The 19,616-nt window shown below is 41.5% G+C and overlaps 1 protein-coding gene across 1 annotated transcript in view; it reads left to right on the top strand.

Moving 5' to 3' along the window:
* Positions 1-963: 963 nt before the first annotated feature.
* Positions 964-19,616, top strand: part of LOC134754740 (protein crumbs-like) — a 22,931-nt gene continuing 4,278 nt past the window's right edge. The window contains exons 1-2 of the mRNA XM_063691085.1: positions 964-1,136; positions 19,018-19,229. Coding sequence (XP_063547155.1) covers positions 19,131-19,229 — 99 coding nt within the window. The 5' untranslated portion in view covers positions 964-1,136; positions 19,018-19,130. The remainder of the gene's footprint in view (positions 1,137-19,017; positions 19,230-19,616) is intronic.

The raw sequence follows: 19,616 nt of genomic DNA, 5'->3' as shown, positions 1-19,616 counted from the left end.
AGGCACTAGTTTTTGCGAAAGCGACTGTCATCTGACCCTTTAACCCAGGGAGAACTAGGCCTTGTTAGGATTAGTCCGGTTTCCTCATGATATTTTCGTTCACCGAAAAGCGACTGGTAAATATCAAATGATATTTCGTACATGTTCCGAAAAATTTATTGATACGAGCCGGGGTTTGAACCCGCGACCTCCGGATTGAAAGTCGCACGCTCTTAGGGCTAGGCCACCAGCGCTTATCAAACAATTGTATAAAGTGTGGTATAATAAGTAATAATAACGGTAAAGTTCGCAAGAAAAGGCCACAGCGCGGCCTTGAAATCACCTGCAGATCTGGCACCTGTCTATTGATAGCTACATTTACATACGGAACCTGACGGTGAGTGGTACACTGCCCTTATGGCTGTAGGTACCCCGTCTTTATGATAATAACTAGCTTTTGCCCGCGACTTCGTTTGCGTGAAATAAGTAATTTGGGGAGCTTATTTTTATCCAATCTGCTTTTTATTGATTCTATATGGGGAATCAACTATTGATAGCTACATTTACATACGGAACCTGACGGTGAGTGGTACACTGCCCTTATGGCTGTAGGTACCCCGTCTTTATGATAATGACTAGCTTTTGCCCGCGACTTCGTTTGCGTGAAATAAGTAATTTGGGGAGCTTATTTTTATCCAATCTGCTTTTTATTGATTCTATATGGGGAATCAACTTCCATCCCCCTTTTCACTCCTATAAGGGGTGAGTTCTGGGATAAAAATTATCCTAAGACCTTCCCCGGGACTCAAACTATCTCTATACTAAATTTCAACTAAATCAGGTGACAGACAGACCCTAAAAAACTTAAATTTGTACGGAACTCTCGGTGGGCGAGTCCGACTCGCACCTGGCTGGTTTTTTATTGTGGGACGTATCATCGTTGATTTTTTCATTGTGATTGACATCTGTATATACAATTTACATGTGATTATTTGTTACAGGATTCAGCCTCCTGTTATGGATAGGAGCCCAGGCCGCGACCCCGCTCGGCCCCTCCGAGAGGCCCGAGGCCTATTTCAACGGCAGCTCCTACATACGGCTCTCGAGGCCTATATCGCTGAAGCAACTCGTCGGCCTAAACTTTCGGACATGTGTTGGTGAGTGGACCTTTTATATTGTAATTTTAGGGCTCCGTAGGCATGGGGTGTATAAGGGTCCCGCTTAGCCTAACGGCTAATGGGGGCCACATTTGTGCCATTTTCAACCAAAAGGGTACTTGTTGTCGCTTGTCAGTAAGGCGCTATTTTTCCATATAACTTCAATTAGAAATCAACCTTATCGACAAGCGACAATGTGGTACTTTTTGATTGAAAACGTCACATTTAGGTGATAAAGCATAAAATAAGCAAAATAAAACTATGTGACAAAGCCCGTTGGACCGGTGGATATGGTCCCTTTTGCTTTAGTTTATTAGTGTATGATATCTCTCTTCCTCGCGTTATCCCGTAGTGTAATGATATCTATATCAGTTTATGTGACAAAGACCAAAGGTTCGGGAATCAGTAGCACAACAATAGTAATATACCTACTGAATTTTATTTCATATTTCATTTATTGCAGTGATGAACATAATTAAGCCTGACCAGGAATATATGATCACGCGCCATGTTGCGGAATTTCACTGAAACTATTTTTTTCATACTATTCTGAACTGTCATGTAGCCGAGATGAAAATGTTGAGATGGGCGGGAGGTGTGACCCGATTGGATAAAGTTCGCAACGAGTATATACGGGGGAGCTTTAAAGTTGCACCAATCACCGAAAAACTCACTGAAAATCGTCTTAGGTGGTACGGCCACGTGAACAGGCGTAGTGATGATCATGTCGTCAAAGTCGCATTAAAAATTCCAGAACAGAAGAGAGGCCCAGGCCGCCGTCCGTCGACCTGGTGGTCAAACATAGAAAGAGACCTCAAAAGATCCCAGATGTCAAAAGAGACAACCCAAAACAGAGTTGCTTGGCGCAGAAGAGTGAGGAGGCCCGACCCCAAATAAAGGGGACAGGGAAAGAAGAAGAAGAAGAAGTGACTATTCTGAACTGTCACCCTATACATGAGAATAACAGCGCCATCTTGACAATGATCATATATTACTGGTCAGGCTTTACATAAGATGTTACAGATTAAGGGTCGGTTGCATCAAACTGTTTGTCATCGTTCGCTAAATTTTATTGTATGGAAAGTTTCATAGTAAACCGCCGCGGCGCGCCGGGTGACGTTGATCAGTCTGTCAAGTGCGGATGGTGCAACTGGCACTAAGTAAGTCAATTCATGACACCCTGTTAAGACACAACAAAAATGTTTAACTTACTATCTAATACCTATTAAAACATTTCATTATGATATATCTACCGTAATTAGTGTTTTAAAAAAAACATCGAATAATAATAACATACATAAAAAAAATTGCGACGCGTCGGTGGCAATCGAGAATACGGCCCGCCTGATGGTAAGATGGTAATTAATTGGTTTATTAGAAAATAGAAAACACAATTCCCTTAATGAGGGCGCCACTAGACGGTCGATGCATTCTTAAGCGTAAGTGTCAATGTGGTGTCAATCTAAGTAGATCTGTGGAAAAAGTTTGCTCATGATTTTTCACATCGTAATACACATGAGTAAATCCATAAGTACTTTGGTTATGTGACTTATGTCCAAAAACAATAAACACAATCCATATTAGGTTGTGGACATTCGAGTATTGTATTGATAGAAACCGATAGTGTCAATATGTGGTTTATGTGACTCAGCATAATGAGTCATGGGCAAGATGGCGGCCCTGCGAAGGGTAATAATAACAAATCATGATTGGCTGTAGATTAGCACGTTTGTTCTTGGAGAAGGCTTTTTGGGAGCTGGGTAGAATGTTGACTATGCAGTCTATGCATCACATTGTGCATTAAGGCGCATGGCACACTGCTAAAGAATAAGTAATAGTATTATCATACAGAACGGCCACGCACCGCCCCGCCCCGTCTCGAATTACCTCGCCCCGCGACAGCAGATTGACGATCTTTTGCCGACCGCTCAATATTATTTTTAAGCAACTTACTCACACTATGACGCGTGTACAGACGTGCCGTTCATACATAGAAACGCAAGTGATTTTTAGAAGCGTGTCCGCCCTGTGACACTTCATCCGATTCGCATGTACGTGTGCCATGCGCTTAAAGGAGGCATTCAATAGAATGTGCGGAGTGCTGACGGTCTGTGGTAACGGCTGAAATCCATACTAATATTATAAATGCGAAAGTCTGTTTGTCTGTCTGTCTGTCTGTGTGTTCCCTCTTCACGCTTAAACCACTGAACCTGATTTAGATGAAATTTGGCATAGGAAAGGTTGAGTCCCTGAGAAGGACATAGGATAGTTTTTATCCCGAAAATCATCCCTTAAGAAAGTAAAAAGCGGGGTGGAATTGAGATTATTAACGAAGTGCCTGCTAATTTGTGTGCATAATATGCTCAAATTTAGATTGCTATGAGAATTTTTCCAGGCGCTATACTTACTTCAGCTGCTGTTACTAAGTCCGCGGAGACGAAGTCGCGGGCAAAAGCTAGTCCACAATAAATACTATCTACTATATAGCCATGAAACTCAATATGGAAACCCGGGCTTGACACACGGTTACATCATTGTCGAGTTGACACTTCACAGCATCCAAAAAACCCAGCGTGCTCAAATGGTCAAACAATAGTCCAAGTATAACTTAGCGGTATTTTTTTTGCACCAGTAGTAGTTTGATGCGCCAGTTTAGAAGTAATAAAAGGGTTAGACATGGTCGACTATCCCATTCTAATTCAGAGGGGGCTAATCATTGCTGTACCTTATGCCATTAAAAATAGGGCTTAAGGTCAGTTAACAGTATGAACAATGGTAGTTAATCGGTTAACGCGCAAATTCGACGAACACACTCAGTTAGTCGTAACACTCGTAACCGTGGAATAAATTATACGCTCCGATGAAAGTTTACAAAATATTGCATGTAACTAGTCTGTCTATACAAGACTGGACAGACCTATTCGGATGTGAACTTTAACATTCTTGACTAAGTACTATTTTTTATAAAAAAAATTCTTAGACGCCTTGTCTGTAATTGGGAGGGGCACGTCAAATGTATACGTAACGTAAAAATAGCCATGTCAGATAAGCGTCAATCAATACATTGTGTATGACCATTGGCCCGCCTATTTTCGACAGAGGGGAAAGCCTGTTAATGGCTATTCCGTTTGGTTATAGAGTCAGAAATGATGATATCCGCAGTAGAACTAGGGTCACCGACATAGCTCGCAGAATTGCAAACCTTAAGTGGCAGTGGGCGGGGCACATTGCTCGCGGAACTGATGGCCGGTGGGGCCGGAAGGTTCTGGAGTGGCGTCCGCGTACCGGAAGACGAACTGCCGGTAGGCTTCCAACGAGATGGAGCGACGACTTGGTGAAGGTCGCGGGAATTCGGTGGTTGCGAGCGGCACAGGATTGGTCGGAGTGGCGAGCCTTGGGGGAGGCCTATGTCCAGCAGTGGACGTCTATCGGCTGACATGATGATGATGATGATGACATCCTCTAAGGCGTAACAGTTCAATATGAAAAAATATTAATGACCTGAGCCGCTCACACCGGTGTTGCTCCTGGTCTTCTTTACGACTGCAGTTTCAGGGGCCCATCAAGTCAGCGGCGAGTCACCGCCTGCCTTTATAACGAGTGTAAGCATTGTCATAGCTCGTGTCCGGACTCTCAGCAATAGCCCAATCTTTTGACCAGCCAAACTTCCACACCATAACCGGCACTCTGCTCCACTGTATTTACAATAGCTCCTTGCTGAGACTGATTTGAAGACACGTATCACAGAATAAGAAATAGTAAGTAATAGAACGGCCACGCACCGCACCGCCCCGACTTGAATTACCTCTCCCCCCGATAGCAGATTGACGGCCGTTTGCCGGCCGCTCAGTACTATTTTTAAGCAACTTACACAATGATGCATGACGCGTGTACAGACGTGCCGTTCACACATAGAAACGCAAGTGATTTTTGATGTGTAGCGTGTCCTAAGCTAACCATAGCTTAAAAATAGTACTGAGCGGTCGGCAAACGGCCGTCAATCTGCTATCGCGGGGCGAGGTAACGTGGCCGTTCTGTATGATAATACTATTACTTACTAGCTTTTGCCCGCGACTTCGTCTGCGTGGACTTGGTAACCCCAGCTAGAGTAAGAATAGCGCCTGGAGAAAATCTTATAGCAATTATTCAATTTGAGCATATTATGCACACAAATTAGCAGACACTTCATTAATTATCTCAATTCCACCCCGCTTTTTACTTTCTTAAGGGATGATTTTCGGGATAAAAACTATCATATGTCCTTCTCAGGGACTCAATCTATCTCTATGCCAAATTTCATCTAAATCGATTCAGCGGTTTAAGCGTGAAGAGGGAACACACAGACAGACAGACAGACTTTCGCATTTATAATATTAGTATGGATTCTCTGCTCTAACTGCGGTTACTAAGTCCACGCAGACGAAGTGGCGGGCAAAGCTAGTAGATTAATAAAAGCGTCCTGTATTTTTCTGCTGCAGGTCGTATTTCCGTGAGTAATTATCTCTATACCTCGCTCTGGACCTTGTAACTCTAGAGGTGATTATGTTACGCTATTAATTGTACCTAATTAATTCACTTAGGGGCTCTGTGAGATCTAGACTTCACGGGTCCGCCATTTTGAATAGACAAAAAAATCTATATTATTATGCTCTACAACACTTCAAACAGTTATCCTTCTCCAAGAGATTGCTCGACTACACTGGGTGACCAAAGAGCTGGCAGCTTTCTCGTGAAACGTATTAGCATCGCAATACAGCGGGGAAATGCTGCCAGCATCCTCGGCACCATGCCAAATGGCCCAAACTTTTTAGTCGTGTTTTAGTATTAGTTTTCAGTTCGAATTTAGTGTTATTTTATACATAAGTTAGTTTATATATTAACTAAGTTATTTTATGTTCATTTCGTACAGTCGCCATTAGATATATCGGAGCGGCCAAGGTTCACACAAATATCTGAACACGCCTCTGCGTTTGAGTGCTTGTTTAGATATTTTTGAGCACCTCGGCAGCTCCGATATATCCGATGGCGACTGTACATGTAATAAAGAGTTTAATTATGACCACACTGGTATCCCTTATTTCTTTTAAAATAAGGTATTAGAATTGTCAGATCTTAGGCCCACGTGCACCATCCCACTAACCCGGGGCTAAGCGGTTAAACCGTTAACCCAGTGTCAAATTATACTGGCAACCATAGTAACTCCACGTTTAACCGGTTAACCCCGGAATAGTGGAATGGTGCAAGTGACCCTTAGTTTACTATAACCACAGAATAAGTAATAGTATTATAAAGGCTGGCGTCTACTAGACTCGCCGAGGCGAATCGAATCGAATCGCAATAATTCGCCTTCTATACATTTACTATGAATGGTAAATTCGATTCGACGCGCCGCGGCTCTTCGTCAATAGACGCAGTTTCATAGTAAATGTATAGAAGGCGAATTATTGCGATCCGCTTCGGCGAGCCTAGTGGCCGCTAGCCTTTATACAGAACGGCCACGCACCGCCCCGCCCCGACTCGAATTACCTCGCCCCGCGACACCAGATTGACGTCCTTTTGGCGAACGCTCCGCTCAGTACTATTTTTAAACAACTTACTCACACTATGACGCAACGCCTGCAAAGACGTGCCTGCCGTTCACACATATAAACGCAAGTGATTTTTGATGTATAGCGTGTCCGCCCTGTGACTAAGTTCACTAAGTTATGTTCCTATTTCATATTCGTGATATGGACTGCATTTTGATTAACCGAGTTTCTAGCAATTAAACGCTCATACAAAACTTTGAAGCTGTGACCGGACGGGTGTTGATTAGACCCCTTGCACCATTCACTAACCCGGGGTTAACCGGTATAACTGTGAGTATTCCGGGCGAGGCGAGTGGCATGCTCTAAACATGAATCACTGTTGTCACAGCGCATATTAGGAATCGGAATGCAGTCGTGTTTCGTAATTCCGCAGGCTCTGTTTGTGTTCAAGAGTAATATGGGGGCTACAGTATGGGGTTCTTCAAAAAAGGAGTGTACAGGTTTTTAAAGGGTCGGCAACGCGCGTGTAATATATCCGGTGTTGCAGGCGTCCATAGGCTACGGTAACTGCTTACCATCAGGCGGGCCGTATGTTTGATTGCCACCGACGTGGTATAAAAAAAATATATAGGGCCCGGAATTTTGCGTGCGACTACTGACTAGGGATGAAAATTCCGGAAAAAATATAAGGTTTTTTTTGGGAATTTTACAAAATTTCATTCTTTTCGGTTTTTTTCCAGTTCTATTTAGATTTTAGAAAAATTAAATACGTCACTGATGAGTGATGACAGTGTCAATGCCATAAACAAACTCATTAGACATGCAACCTAATTTTCCCGGTTTTTTCAACACTACTGACATATTTAAGGGTCTCCGGCAAGCTCGGTTCTCCATACAAACGTAGTTCCGCTCTCATTTTAAAACGCTAGATGTTACTTTTATCATCACTTATACAACTATATCATTTATACCATCATAGCCCTCCTGTTTGTTACAACTTCATGTGGTAAACAAGGTTGCACAAAATACTATTAGGTACGCAATTGTCACTAAGCGCCACTTGCACCATCCCACTAACCCGGGGATAATCCGTTAAACCGTTAACCCAGTCAGGCGTGTCTCACTCCGCGAATTCGTCGCGTCGCTACAAGTACCTGCGGCCGCCTCAATTTTGAGGTTTTGCCATAGTAATTGCCGCACACCGCTATGGTATGATAATACTATTACTTATTCTGTGGCTATGGAACGGACGTCTGTACGCGCTTGCGCCGCCTTGCGCGTAACTAGGGTTGCCACCTTTTTTCTATACACATATAGTATTTTTGTCAAAATATTGAAAAAATATAGTATTTACTGGAAAATTTGAAAAAAAAAATAAAGCCGATTTGAGGCGAATTAAAAATCCAAGTCGCATACGATGCGATATCGGTGACATTTGTATACCCCATTCTTGAGTGATGAAAATATAGTATTTTTCGTACTATATTGTTTTTGTATAATATATAGTACAAGTGACTAAAATATAGTACGATACTATATATTATAGTATGGGTGGCAACCCTACGCGTAACTAGTAGTCGCGTTTTGTTAGGGAGTGAATCTTCTGTACCTAGTACTTTTATATATTCTGTGACCCAGTGTCGAATTGTACTGGTACCATGGTAACTCCAGGTTTAACCGGTTAACCCCGGGTTAGTGGGATAGTGCAAGTTCCGCTAACTCTAATAAATCTATGTAACCTAAACCAATAAAATGTTTCCTGGAATATAATTCTATGAGGATTGATTTATCTATGCGCCAACTTGGAGCCATTTCATTAGCTTTATACAAATTATATTTCCGTTCGACTGAATTGTAGAATTCAGTACATTTCTTCAGGGTTACACAATTAGCCTCATGCATGAAGTTTATATTTGAACAAAATATGTTTTATTCGGATGTTTGTTACCGTTATATCATGTTACAAATGCATTATAAATTAAAAGTACAAAAATTTGCCCGCGAAAAGCTAGTGAGCGAAACGCTCGAAACGCCACGTGACGTCACGCGTTCGACAGATTAGTGTCATTAGTAGCAAACGTCAGTTGGGCCGCCCAACGTGTGACGTCATCACGCTCTGTCGAGTTCGCGCCAAAAATTATGAGCGTTGCAACCGCTCAAAAATTTTCAACATTTTTAATATTTTTTAATAAAATAATGTTAAGGTTTACAAAAGTATTTTTATCATTTCCGGTGTTCCAACGATATAAATTATGAATCCAAAAATAAAAATAAATTCATGCATGGAACTAATTCTAGCAGCCAACTTATTTGACCGAGTGTTATCGAAGGTCTCCGTCTCAGCATGGACAGAAATGTTTTCGTAGATGTTCTCGTCTGATTATCGTAAAATTTTGTGAGGATGTTCGATAGTTAGATATAACTATTCTGTCGTTTTACATACATACATATAATCACGCCTATTTCCCGGAGGGGTAGGCAGAGACCACGGATTTCCACTTGCTACGATCCTGACATACCTCTTTCGCTTCCTTCACTTTCATAACATTCCTCATACACGCTCGCCGGTTTAGGGTGCTCTTGACCTGGCCTTTCTTCAGGATTTCCCCGATCTGTCGTTTTGTTTTTTCAAAATGGCAGAAATTGGTACAAAGGACTTAAGCGACAGTAGGGTCTGCGTGACACTTAAGACAATTGTGAGTTCGCTGTGATAATGACTTAATGACTCAACGAAGTATTTTTATTTTTAACTTTTTTAAAGCTCGCGGGGTCTACAGCCTTCAAAGCCAAGGGCGGTTCCAGTGAACTAAGGGGGGGGGGGGCAAGTTGAAGTTGGCTTCCTCCCCCCCCCCTGCTCCTACATGCCTACGCCCATGCACAAAGCCACTTCGTATTTAAGCCTATTAGTATTTGACTTATGTTGTCCTAGTCTGGGGCTTACCAGAGCTCGAAATAGCAGCTCGAGTACGGCTTTCAATTATTACAATATTAAAAACCGAATATGATGTTAGTTCTGAGAATTGAATTGCTTGAAATGCTGAAAGCCAATTAGTGAAGCATCTCCTTTTATGATTTTTTTCACTTTAAATAGGTTCTATTAACCACCGCTGGAGGGCTTCGTCACTTTTTCTTTCATATTTATATGACATTCTTGTTACAATCGAGAATTTTAGGTATTATGAGACAGTGTCATTTTAATTATGGATGGTATAGAAAGGATCGCAATCTCTTATGGCAGAATTGTTGTAAAAGTGACCGCGTTAAGCTTTAAATAATAGTTCCTAATCTCTCCGGTGGCGCTAGTTAGGCTCTGGGACATGAGTATAACATGAACCATATAAGGCAACAAATAACCCGACCAAATTACGTAGGTTGTTTTTGGTAGTATTTCGGTGTATGGTGGCGCCGCCTAATTACTGTTTTTTGATGGACACTTTTCATACATAGAGATTTGGCTCCTTTATACAGTATCCATGATTTTAATCTTTGGGCCTGTCAACAAGGCATTTTTGAATTTTTGTAATTTGACATACAAAACAAAAGGGATGCAACACGGAATACAGCGAAGTGTGGCGCTGGCATGAAACTAATGCATTTTCAATTTCAGTCTTGACAAAGATAGATATAACTCCGTAATAGATGGATACAGTCTAAGGAAAAAAAGTGCCTCGAAAATCACGAAAATTTGATTCTCGATCAGATGGCGCCACTAGTTTTGGCCTACTCTCGTATAGAGGGCGTTGACGGTTTCGTTTGTTATTTATAATTTCAACGCATACCAGTGAAAGAACATGGGTCAAAATCATATAAAAATAATTAATGCAAATAACAAAAATCATTTATCCATATTTAAATACATTTTAACGTATTTTTATAAATCTTCATTTTTAGTTTTAAAGTATGTCGATAGATGGCAGTGAATTTATCCCAAGTCCATTTAAAACGAATCCTCAGCCAGCAAGTAGCCACTTCCGAGCCTCGACAATAATGTACTATTAAAATGTTGTAGACAGCTAGAATTACATTTGTTAAAACAGTACCGATAAGACCGCCTGTTGTTACCTAATCTTAAGCTTGTATTTCGCTTTCTGTGTTTTTTTTTTAACTATATGGTGCACAATAAAGAATATTTACTTACTTACCGAACTTAGGAAGCTTTGAGAGATTTTTTATGATGTAAGTAGAAGTAGGCACATTTAGCAGACGGAACGCCTATTAGTATACAATAGCCGTCGCCCACGGACGCCCACAACACCAAAGGGGCTATAAGTGCGTTGCCGGCCTTTAAGATGGGAGTACGCTATTTTCTGGTTCAAGATAAAGATAAAGAAGTAAAAATAGTTTATTATTCAAGTAGGCATATTACAACGCGCTTATGAACGTCAAATAAAGCTACGCCGGCTGAAACCATACAGCTCTGCCCCGAGATTTAAATCCCCCCTCAATTGGAGGAGGGTATCCCAATATGCTTCTTTGAAGATAGGTCTTAAGATGAATATGTCCAAGACTAAGGTTATGACGAACATCCCCGGTAATTTGATTCCAATCATTAAGGTTGGGAACGAAATGCTAGAGATGGTCGAGCAATACTTGTATCTTGGACATATTCTATCATTTGACAAAGCACAGCAGCAGAAGGAGATCTCCAGGAGAATCCAGCTGGGTTGGGCGGCATTTAATAAATTAGCGGACATCCTGAAACCTGTTAATATTCCACAATGCCTGAAAACTCGCCTCTTCAACCAATGTGTCCTGCCCACCATGACATACGGTGCCGAGACATGGACGCTCACTAAGGAGGCTGTGCATAAAATCCGCGTAGCACAGAGAGCCATGGAGCGCGCCATGCTCGGTATCAAGCTTCAAGATCGAGTAAGGAATGTCGAGATCCGTCGACGCACCAAGGTGCAAGACGTTGGTTTCGCCATTACCAAACTAAAATGGACCTGGGCGGGACATGTTGCTAGGCAGAGTGATGGCAGGTGGACTAAAATGTTAACGGAATGGTGGCCGCTTTCGAATGAAAGAAGCCCCTGGCGTCCATCGGCTCGTTGGGTGGACGACATCCGGAAGGTTGCGGGTCACTTCTGGATGAGATTAGCTCAGGACCGGGACAAGTGGCGTACTGGAAGAGAGGCCTATGCTCAGCAGTGGGCGATAGAGGGCTGATATGATGATGATGATGATGATCCCAATATGGGACCGGTAACACATCCACATCTTTTCAAAACATTACATCTTATCTTAAGAACGTGACCATCCGGAAATACCGCTGTTTATTCCACAGTTTAGAATCAGAATCAGAATCAAATGTTTTATTCGTGATAAATTTAAAACTAAAACTACATACAGAAGTATAACTAAAACTATAAGCGTTTATAAAATAGGTAGGAGTTAAAGTTTATCACGAAAATGGTCTCGCCTCAGCATAATGCTGACCCGAAAGTCAGCGCTGATCTTCCGGCGGGACCATTTTGGGTCACGTTCGCAGCCGTACAACACGGCCCAACGGTAAGCTGAACGCAGCCTTTGCAGCAGCGACCAGCGCCATCTTGTCTACTGTCTATGGCAGTACTTGACAATGTCATATTAGTTTATTGAAGTCATGTACAATGAATGTCATTAGCTGTGTGAGGCAGCACTAACTATTATCTATATATTATATTCATTGCTGAAATGACAGGCTCGAAGCATACGCCCACTAACTCGTATCGTTCACACGTGGCCTTTTGTGCAATTAGATCACAGCTTCACAGCTATTACAAGTATCTTTTGTACTCGCAGATCACTATACATTGTATAGGTAAACTACCGTTGAAAAAACCGGGAAAATTTCAAAACGGCTTGTTTTTTTAAAGTTTCTTTCGAAAAAAACAATGCAAATTTCAGTTACAATACTTCCGAAAAAAAGAATAAAGCTGAAAAAAAAACAAGTTTTTTTTAAACTTCTGTATTTTTCAATATACTTAATTAGGAATTCAAACAGGTAGGTTAAGGTTTCATGTCTAATGTGTTTGTTTATGGCATTGACTAATTATTTTTTCTGAATAGAACTGAAAAATAAAACCGAAAAGAACGAAATTTTGTAAAATTCCCGAAAAAAGCATTTGATTTTTTCCGGAATTTTTATCCCTATTGTAAACTGAAATAGATGTCATACACTAAACAAAAAGTGTCTATACGGAGTCGAACCATCGTCTTCAGCATACGCGGCTAAGGTCCTGCATGGCCACTAGACCACCCGGCTACGGCGGTGACCAATTCTAAAGGACAAGCAGAACGTGCTTTGTACGCAAATTATACAGAGACGGCGTAAGCACAGGGCGGACACGCTATACATCAAAAATCACTTGCGTTTCTATGTGTGAACGGTACGTCTGTACTGTACACGCGTCATGCGTCATAGTTTACGTTGCTTAAAAATAGTACTGAGCGGTCGGCAAACGGTCGTCAATCTACTGTCGCGGGGCGAGGTAATTCGAGTCGGGGCGGGGCGGTGCGTGGCCGTTTTGTATGATAATACTATTACTTATTCTGTGGGGGCGCGGCGCAGGCATGATGCCGCTTTCAAACATTTTCATCTAACGAGCTCAGCGCTATCTACGAGTAACTAATTCAAGTCCCCGGAAAGCTCGGCCGAATCACCTGCACATACAAACGGAGTTTCGTTCTCATTTTAAAACTACGTGTTGGATTGTAATGAAACCTTGGACATACAATGACATGAGATGTATCTAGGTCTGTAATTAGTTTATATAGCTCCAGTTTATAAAACAAACGAAATAAGTTTTACATGAAAAACTTAAATTAGCTGTATTTTTTAACTATGATATCTGAAGCTACATAAACTAAATACAGACATAGATATACCTTATCCTATTGTAAGTACAAAGTTTCAGAGCAAACTAGCTACTCGTTTTAAAATGAGAGCGTAACTAAGCTTGCCGGGGACTAAGCGCTTTAGTAGGATCACAAGTACATACGCTGCTTGATGCGGAGTCTACGGAAAGCAGTGTGTTAATAGCAAATTAATAGTTCTAACAACTGTCAGTGTAACCCTTCAACTTCTAGTTGTATCGTAAAGTCTGGAAATTATTTCTACGGCTTTAGTTAAGATTTTCAACGCTAATAGGGGATATTACTGCAATGTTTTGCCACCAGAGTGCAGTGCAGCACTAGCCTTTGTTAGTAAACCATAGAGTAACTTCACACATTACATAGGTACTGTACCTTTAACATATTTTGACAAGTTTTCGGGGATAATAAAATATGACATTTATGCATCAAGGCGGTTTGTTTACAGAGGACCTACCGGGAAACGGGAATCCGAAATTTCGCCATTTGCCTTCTTGTTTCGCGATAGACCCTCAGATTGTGGTAGTGGCGCCCTCTATGCAGAGTTTCGCGTAATATTCCCTATTAATGCTAGGTATGCTTAGCTTAGGTCGTCATTCAGAAGTACTTGTACTTTTGCCGAGCCTCTCGGAAAAGGTTATAGCAGGCGTGGCTCACTCCGCGATTACGTCGCGTCGCTACAAGTACATGCGGTCCACACCAATTTTGGTGTCTATGTCTAGCCATAGTAGTTCCCGCGCACCGCTACGGAACGGACGCCTGCTCGCGCTTGCGCCACCTAGCGGTCATATCTGTCGTAATAGACGCATAACTTCTGTACTTAGTACTATTATTCTGTGGTTATAGTTCGAACTGTGGCTAGTACGATCTAGTTCACAAACATGTTTACTGGCCAACGTTTCAAAAATATTTAAACGCCTCTTAATACACTGACATTAACGTAGGAATGTTGTCAACGTACTTTGTGGGCCGGCCTGATGTAATATCGCTGCGTGGAGTGCGTGGCATCGCGAGAACATTCCCCATAGTAAACGGGGAACATTATCGATAACGGCACAACCATTATCAAGAACCTTTGCAACGGTACACACGAAAACCTAGAAATAACTGCACTTGTAGTTTATATTTTGTGCGTCATTGTTATAAATTGTTGTGTGTTGTTAAATAACTATTCTGAAAGCCATTGTTAGTATATATATATATATCACAATATTGTTACTTGTGTTTAGTGTAGTTAAAGCTAGGTGAAGTGTTAACTTTACCAGTTACTGTTTGAATTTCTGGCCACTTCTGTGGGAGCTTGTTTTAGGTACATACTAGTATGCACTCCAGGGATGCATGCGCATTGCATCTGTTATGCATAAAACTAACTTTTAATGTTGTAATTTTAATCACACTAATCAATAAGTACGTATTAGGTAAGATAAAATAATAATAAGAGCGCACCGCCAACAAACTGTTACACAGTTTGGCGAAATTTTTGTTACGAAATTAATGAATGTTCTCTTTATAAAAAAAAAAAAAAAAAAAAAAAAAACAAGTCCCGAGTGTCCCGACACATAATATGCACTCCTCGAGGATTAAACGCCTTTGATGTTTGAATAGCAACGGGAAATGGTGTCCGTGAAATTGAGATTTATACATGCATGCACAGGCTAAGCGTATGCAGCTAAACGCAGTCCCACGCCGCGAAGGGCAGAGCAGATTTATTAAAAAAACCGGCCAAGTGCGAGTCGCGACTTGCGCACGAAGGGTTCCGTACCATTACGAAACAAAAACAGCAAAAAAATCACGTTTGTTGTATGGGAGTCTAGCTATCACGGTTCATGAGATACAGCCTGGTGACAGACAGACAGACGGACAGACGGACGGACAGACGGATAGCGGAGTCTTAGTAATAGGGTCCCGTTTTTAACCTTTGGGTACGGAACCCTAAAAACCTTTATTACCTTAAAAAGTGAGACATTCTTTTGCCGCCACAAACATCTTGTTGACGACTGATTGTCGATGTTGCCAGAGTTAAGAATTATTATTAAACGGTTTTATTATTATTAAACGGTTTTATTATTATTAAACGGTTTTATTATTATTAAACGGTTTTATTATTATTAAACGGTTTTATTTAGCTTGACCCCGTATATACTTACCTTTGTATTTAGTATAGTATAGATTTGAAGCACTATACCACAGTGCTTCAAATCTTGCAATCGATTTTTCAACCACTTATACCAAAGATAGATATAACTCCGTAATAGATGGATACAGTCTAAGGAAAAAACGTGCCTCGAAAATCAAGAAAATTTGATTCTCGTTCAGAGGGCGCTACTAGCTTTGGCCTACTGTGGTATAGATGGCGTTGACGGTTTCGTTTGTTATTTAACAATTTTAACGCATATCAGTGAAAGAACATGGGTCAAAATCATAAAAATAATTAATGCAAATAAAAAAAATCATTTATCCATATTTATATATATTTTATCGTATTTATATAAATCTTCATTTTTAGTTTTAAAGTGTGTCGACAGATGGGAGTGAATTTACTGGGGTTACAAAATTTACTATGACAGTACCGCTCTAGTATAAGTTACTCTATGCTTATACTTAACCGATTTCATTGAAATTTATGCGTATCAAAGTCCCCGTGACTATCCCGTGACAATGAGTTATACGTCAAATGCCAACAAAATCTATCATATTTGTTTTAAGGGCATGACACTCTTTGATAGAGAAAGATAGTCTTATTGCGATTCCTATAAGAGGAAAGAGAAAATAGTACCATGCTTTGTCTTTATCACCGACCGGGCATTATTTCATGGTCGGGTTATGGCGTCATAGCAAGGAGGCGATGGCGAAATATCGAAATTTATGAGTGAAAGACAAAAAGGATTATGCTGCCATACATGAATATGTCTTTCTCTTACCCGGCCGCTCGTTTTCATGTTAGCTACTTGTATATACTATGCCTATGGTAGTATAACTCGCGGCATTAGGTTGAATCTGTCATATTTGTTTACATTATTTATCGTTTCTTTCGAACTCCACGTTATAACTGTTATAAGTGTTATAACCTACCTAACATAAACAGTTATCGGAGTCTGATAAAACGTAAAGTATTTACCTACAACCATTTTAAATCCTGCCTCAAGTATCTGCAGCACAAGCGTAAGGCTTCTCTCACGTCAATCCTCCCACGCAGTAACTCGAAGCACCAAAACTTTACACCGCACCACAGAAATAAATATACCATAGAAGACGCAAATGCATCTACTTCGCGTGTCCGAACCCCGACCAAGCGTCGAGGTTGACTATCGCTCGTTACAGTCCACGCCGCCGGTTGTTGCAGCCGGACGTCCGTGAAAACTTAAAAAATACTTCGTTGCATGAGAATTAACTGCAACAGCCCAATAATAGCGAGCACCCAAAAGCAAGAACATATTTCCTATCTGGATAAGTATTTTAAAATTATATTATGCGTAACTTTTGTATGAATAAGTCGGCACGCTTGGTTTCAATACAAATCGTGGTATTTGCGTCACCTAGCGTATAGGTATATATTAAACCTGTGCACCGCACCTTCCGATGTGCACTCGCTGATCAGTCTCTCACCTTGTCGCCGCTCATGCTCATATTGAATAGTTACAAATGTCACAAATAAATGAAGCTTATTACATGTCAATGGAGAGTAGAACTGCCTACTTTTCGGGCGTTTCAGAAGACCGCTAAAAATGCCAACTGACGCGCGCGACAGCCCAATATCAATCTTCTTGCATTGCGACAAGGTTCATGATAATGCACACGAAAGGCGTGAAGTCTGAAGAGGCCCACTGACTATCAGTCCGCCGGACGATATCGGCCTGTCAGTTAGAACTAACGGCCTGTAACTCTTTGATAGAGGAAGATAGTCTTACTGCGATTCCTATAAGAGGAAAGAGAAAATAGTGTCACGCTTTTTCTTTATCACCGACCGGGCATTTTTTCATGGTCGGGTTGTGGCATCATGTGGGCATCATAGCAAGGAGGCTATGGCGAAATACCGAAATTTATAAGAGTGAAAGTGAAAATACATTGGACATGCAAACCGGATAAATTGCGTAGTATACATTTTATATGAATATTCTTTCTCTTACCCCCGGTCGCTCGGTGGCGCGTTTATAACTACTTGTATATATGGTTAGAACAAAAATTTGAAAGTTTCGAACAACTGACAGGCCGATAGTCAGTGGGCCCCTTAAAGGGTTAATATATGGTCATGGTCATTCCATATGACCACAACAAATGATAACCCTACCCTAGAAGTCCTAGAACCCTAGAACGTTGATGTCCATCAGGGACCAAAATTTTTTTTATTTACGTTACCTTTATTTGTCGAAGGTTTATAAGGCATCACGGCTTTCCGAACGTTGGTAATACGATTATCCTAGTTTCCAAGGATGGCTTCGCAAACTAACTGCAATTCCGTACTTGGTATTACCGACGCGGGCTTATTAAGTAGCATTGATCGCCTATTTCAACTAGCAATTGCGAATAATTCGCGTTCATTTGAATTTCCCACTGTTCAGATTACTGGCGCAGTTTGGTAGGTTTACGCGGAATCAACGGGAAATGCTATATGATATTTACGGTGTGTGTTCCATATCGGTATTTATGTTATCGTCAAGGGTAGTCGATTAAGGCCGCTTCCCCACTTGGTGACGCGTTATCGGTCCAGTACGCAGTATTTCTTCTTGATTGGCGCGGAGTCGCGGGCGCGCCAATCAAGAAGAAATACTGCGTACTACACCGATACAGCGCCGCCAAGTGGGGAAGCGGCCTAAGTGTAAGGCCTGAGTGGACGCTTGAGGCGGAGCGTTCGGCGGGGCGGGCAGCGTGGCGTCGGGCTGACAAGTGATGTGAGAAGCGTGCACTAAGGCCGCTCCTATACGTTTGCATTTGTTTAACATGCACGCTGCACGCCCCGCCCCGCTGCACGCCCAACTCGAGCGTCCACTCAGGCCTTACACTAAGGGTCGGTTGCATCGAACTGTTTGTCATCGTTAAAGAGTCCACTAAATTTTATTGTATGGAAAGTTTCATAGTAAACCGCCGCGGCGCGCCGGGTGACGTTGATCAGTCTGTCATGTGCGGATGGTTCAACTGGCACTAAAAGTGTCAATGTAGTCTGGGTGACTTAGAATAGGAATATATTTTTAACCAACTTCGTAAAAGGAGAAGGTTCTACATGAATATAAGACCAGGCCAAGTGCGTCACGCACAATGGAAGATTTCCGAATAGGAAAAAAACGCTTTTCTTATTGCGTTTTTAAATTTGCCTTTTTTGCGCCGAAATATTCCATGTTTCGCTTGTATTAGGAGAACTTGTGTTTCGTCAAATAATAAAAAATCTGTATTACTAGTTTACTCCGAAAATATCCACGTATGACATAAAGTTATTTAGGAACACTCAAGATGTTTTAAACATTTTCGTTTAAATTTTTTAATATTTCCCTCTATTTTCACAGGAGGCGAGCTGTTCTCGCAACGTTTCGCCGGCTACACTCTCCACGTGACCGCCCTCCTGAAGCAGGTGGTGGTGTCCTGGGTCCGGCCCGGTCAACAGCAGCGCGAGCAGGCCATGAACAGGAGCACCCTGGACAACAAGTGGCACTGGGTGGCTCTCAACTACCAGGCCAACCCGCCGTCACTGCATCTCGAGGTTGACAGGGAGTCCAAGGTTCGTGTAGCATCGAAAATAGCTATTTGTTATACAAGGGTGCAAAGTTGTATTTTACCCGCGAGTGTGGAATTGAAACACGAGCAAGCGAAAGGATTCTATAGTTGAACCGAGTGGTTCTAAAATAGAATCCTGAGCGTAGCGAGTGTTCCAATACACGAGAAGTAAAATACATTTGCACCCGTGTGTAACACAAAACTTTTCCCCTCACAATAGCGAGAAAAGTGCAACATCCACAGGCGTTAGATCATCTTCATCACTGGAATCATTAATTTTATTACGATAATACGATATTAGAGCAGAAAACTCTGAAAGTTGTGTATTTTTACGTGTCGGAGTCGGTGAGAAAATTTTTGTTGACAATGTTGACATTTCTGACAATGCGTT

The sequence above is a fragment of the Cydia strobilella genome, chromosome Z, assembly GCF_947568885.1.
Source record: "Cydia strobilella chromosome Z, ilCydStro3.1, whole genome shotgun sequence".
Lineage (NCBI taxonomy): Eukaryota > Metazoa > Arthropoda > Insecta > Lepidoptera > Tortricidae > Cydia > Cydia strobilella.
The sequence above is the reverse complement of the archived record's forward strand: the minus strand, read 5'-3'. Positions and strand labels throughout refer to the sequence as shown.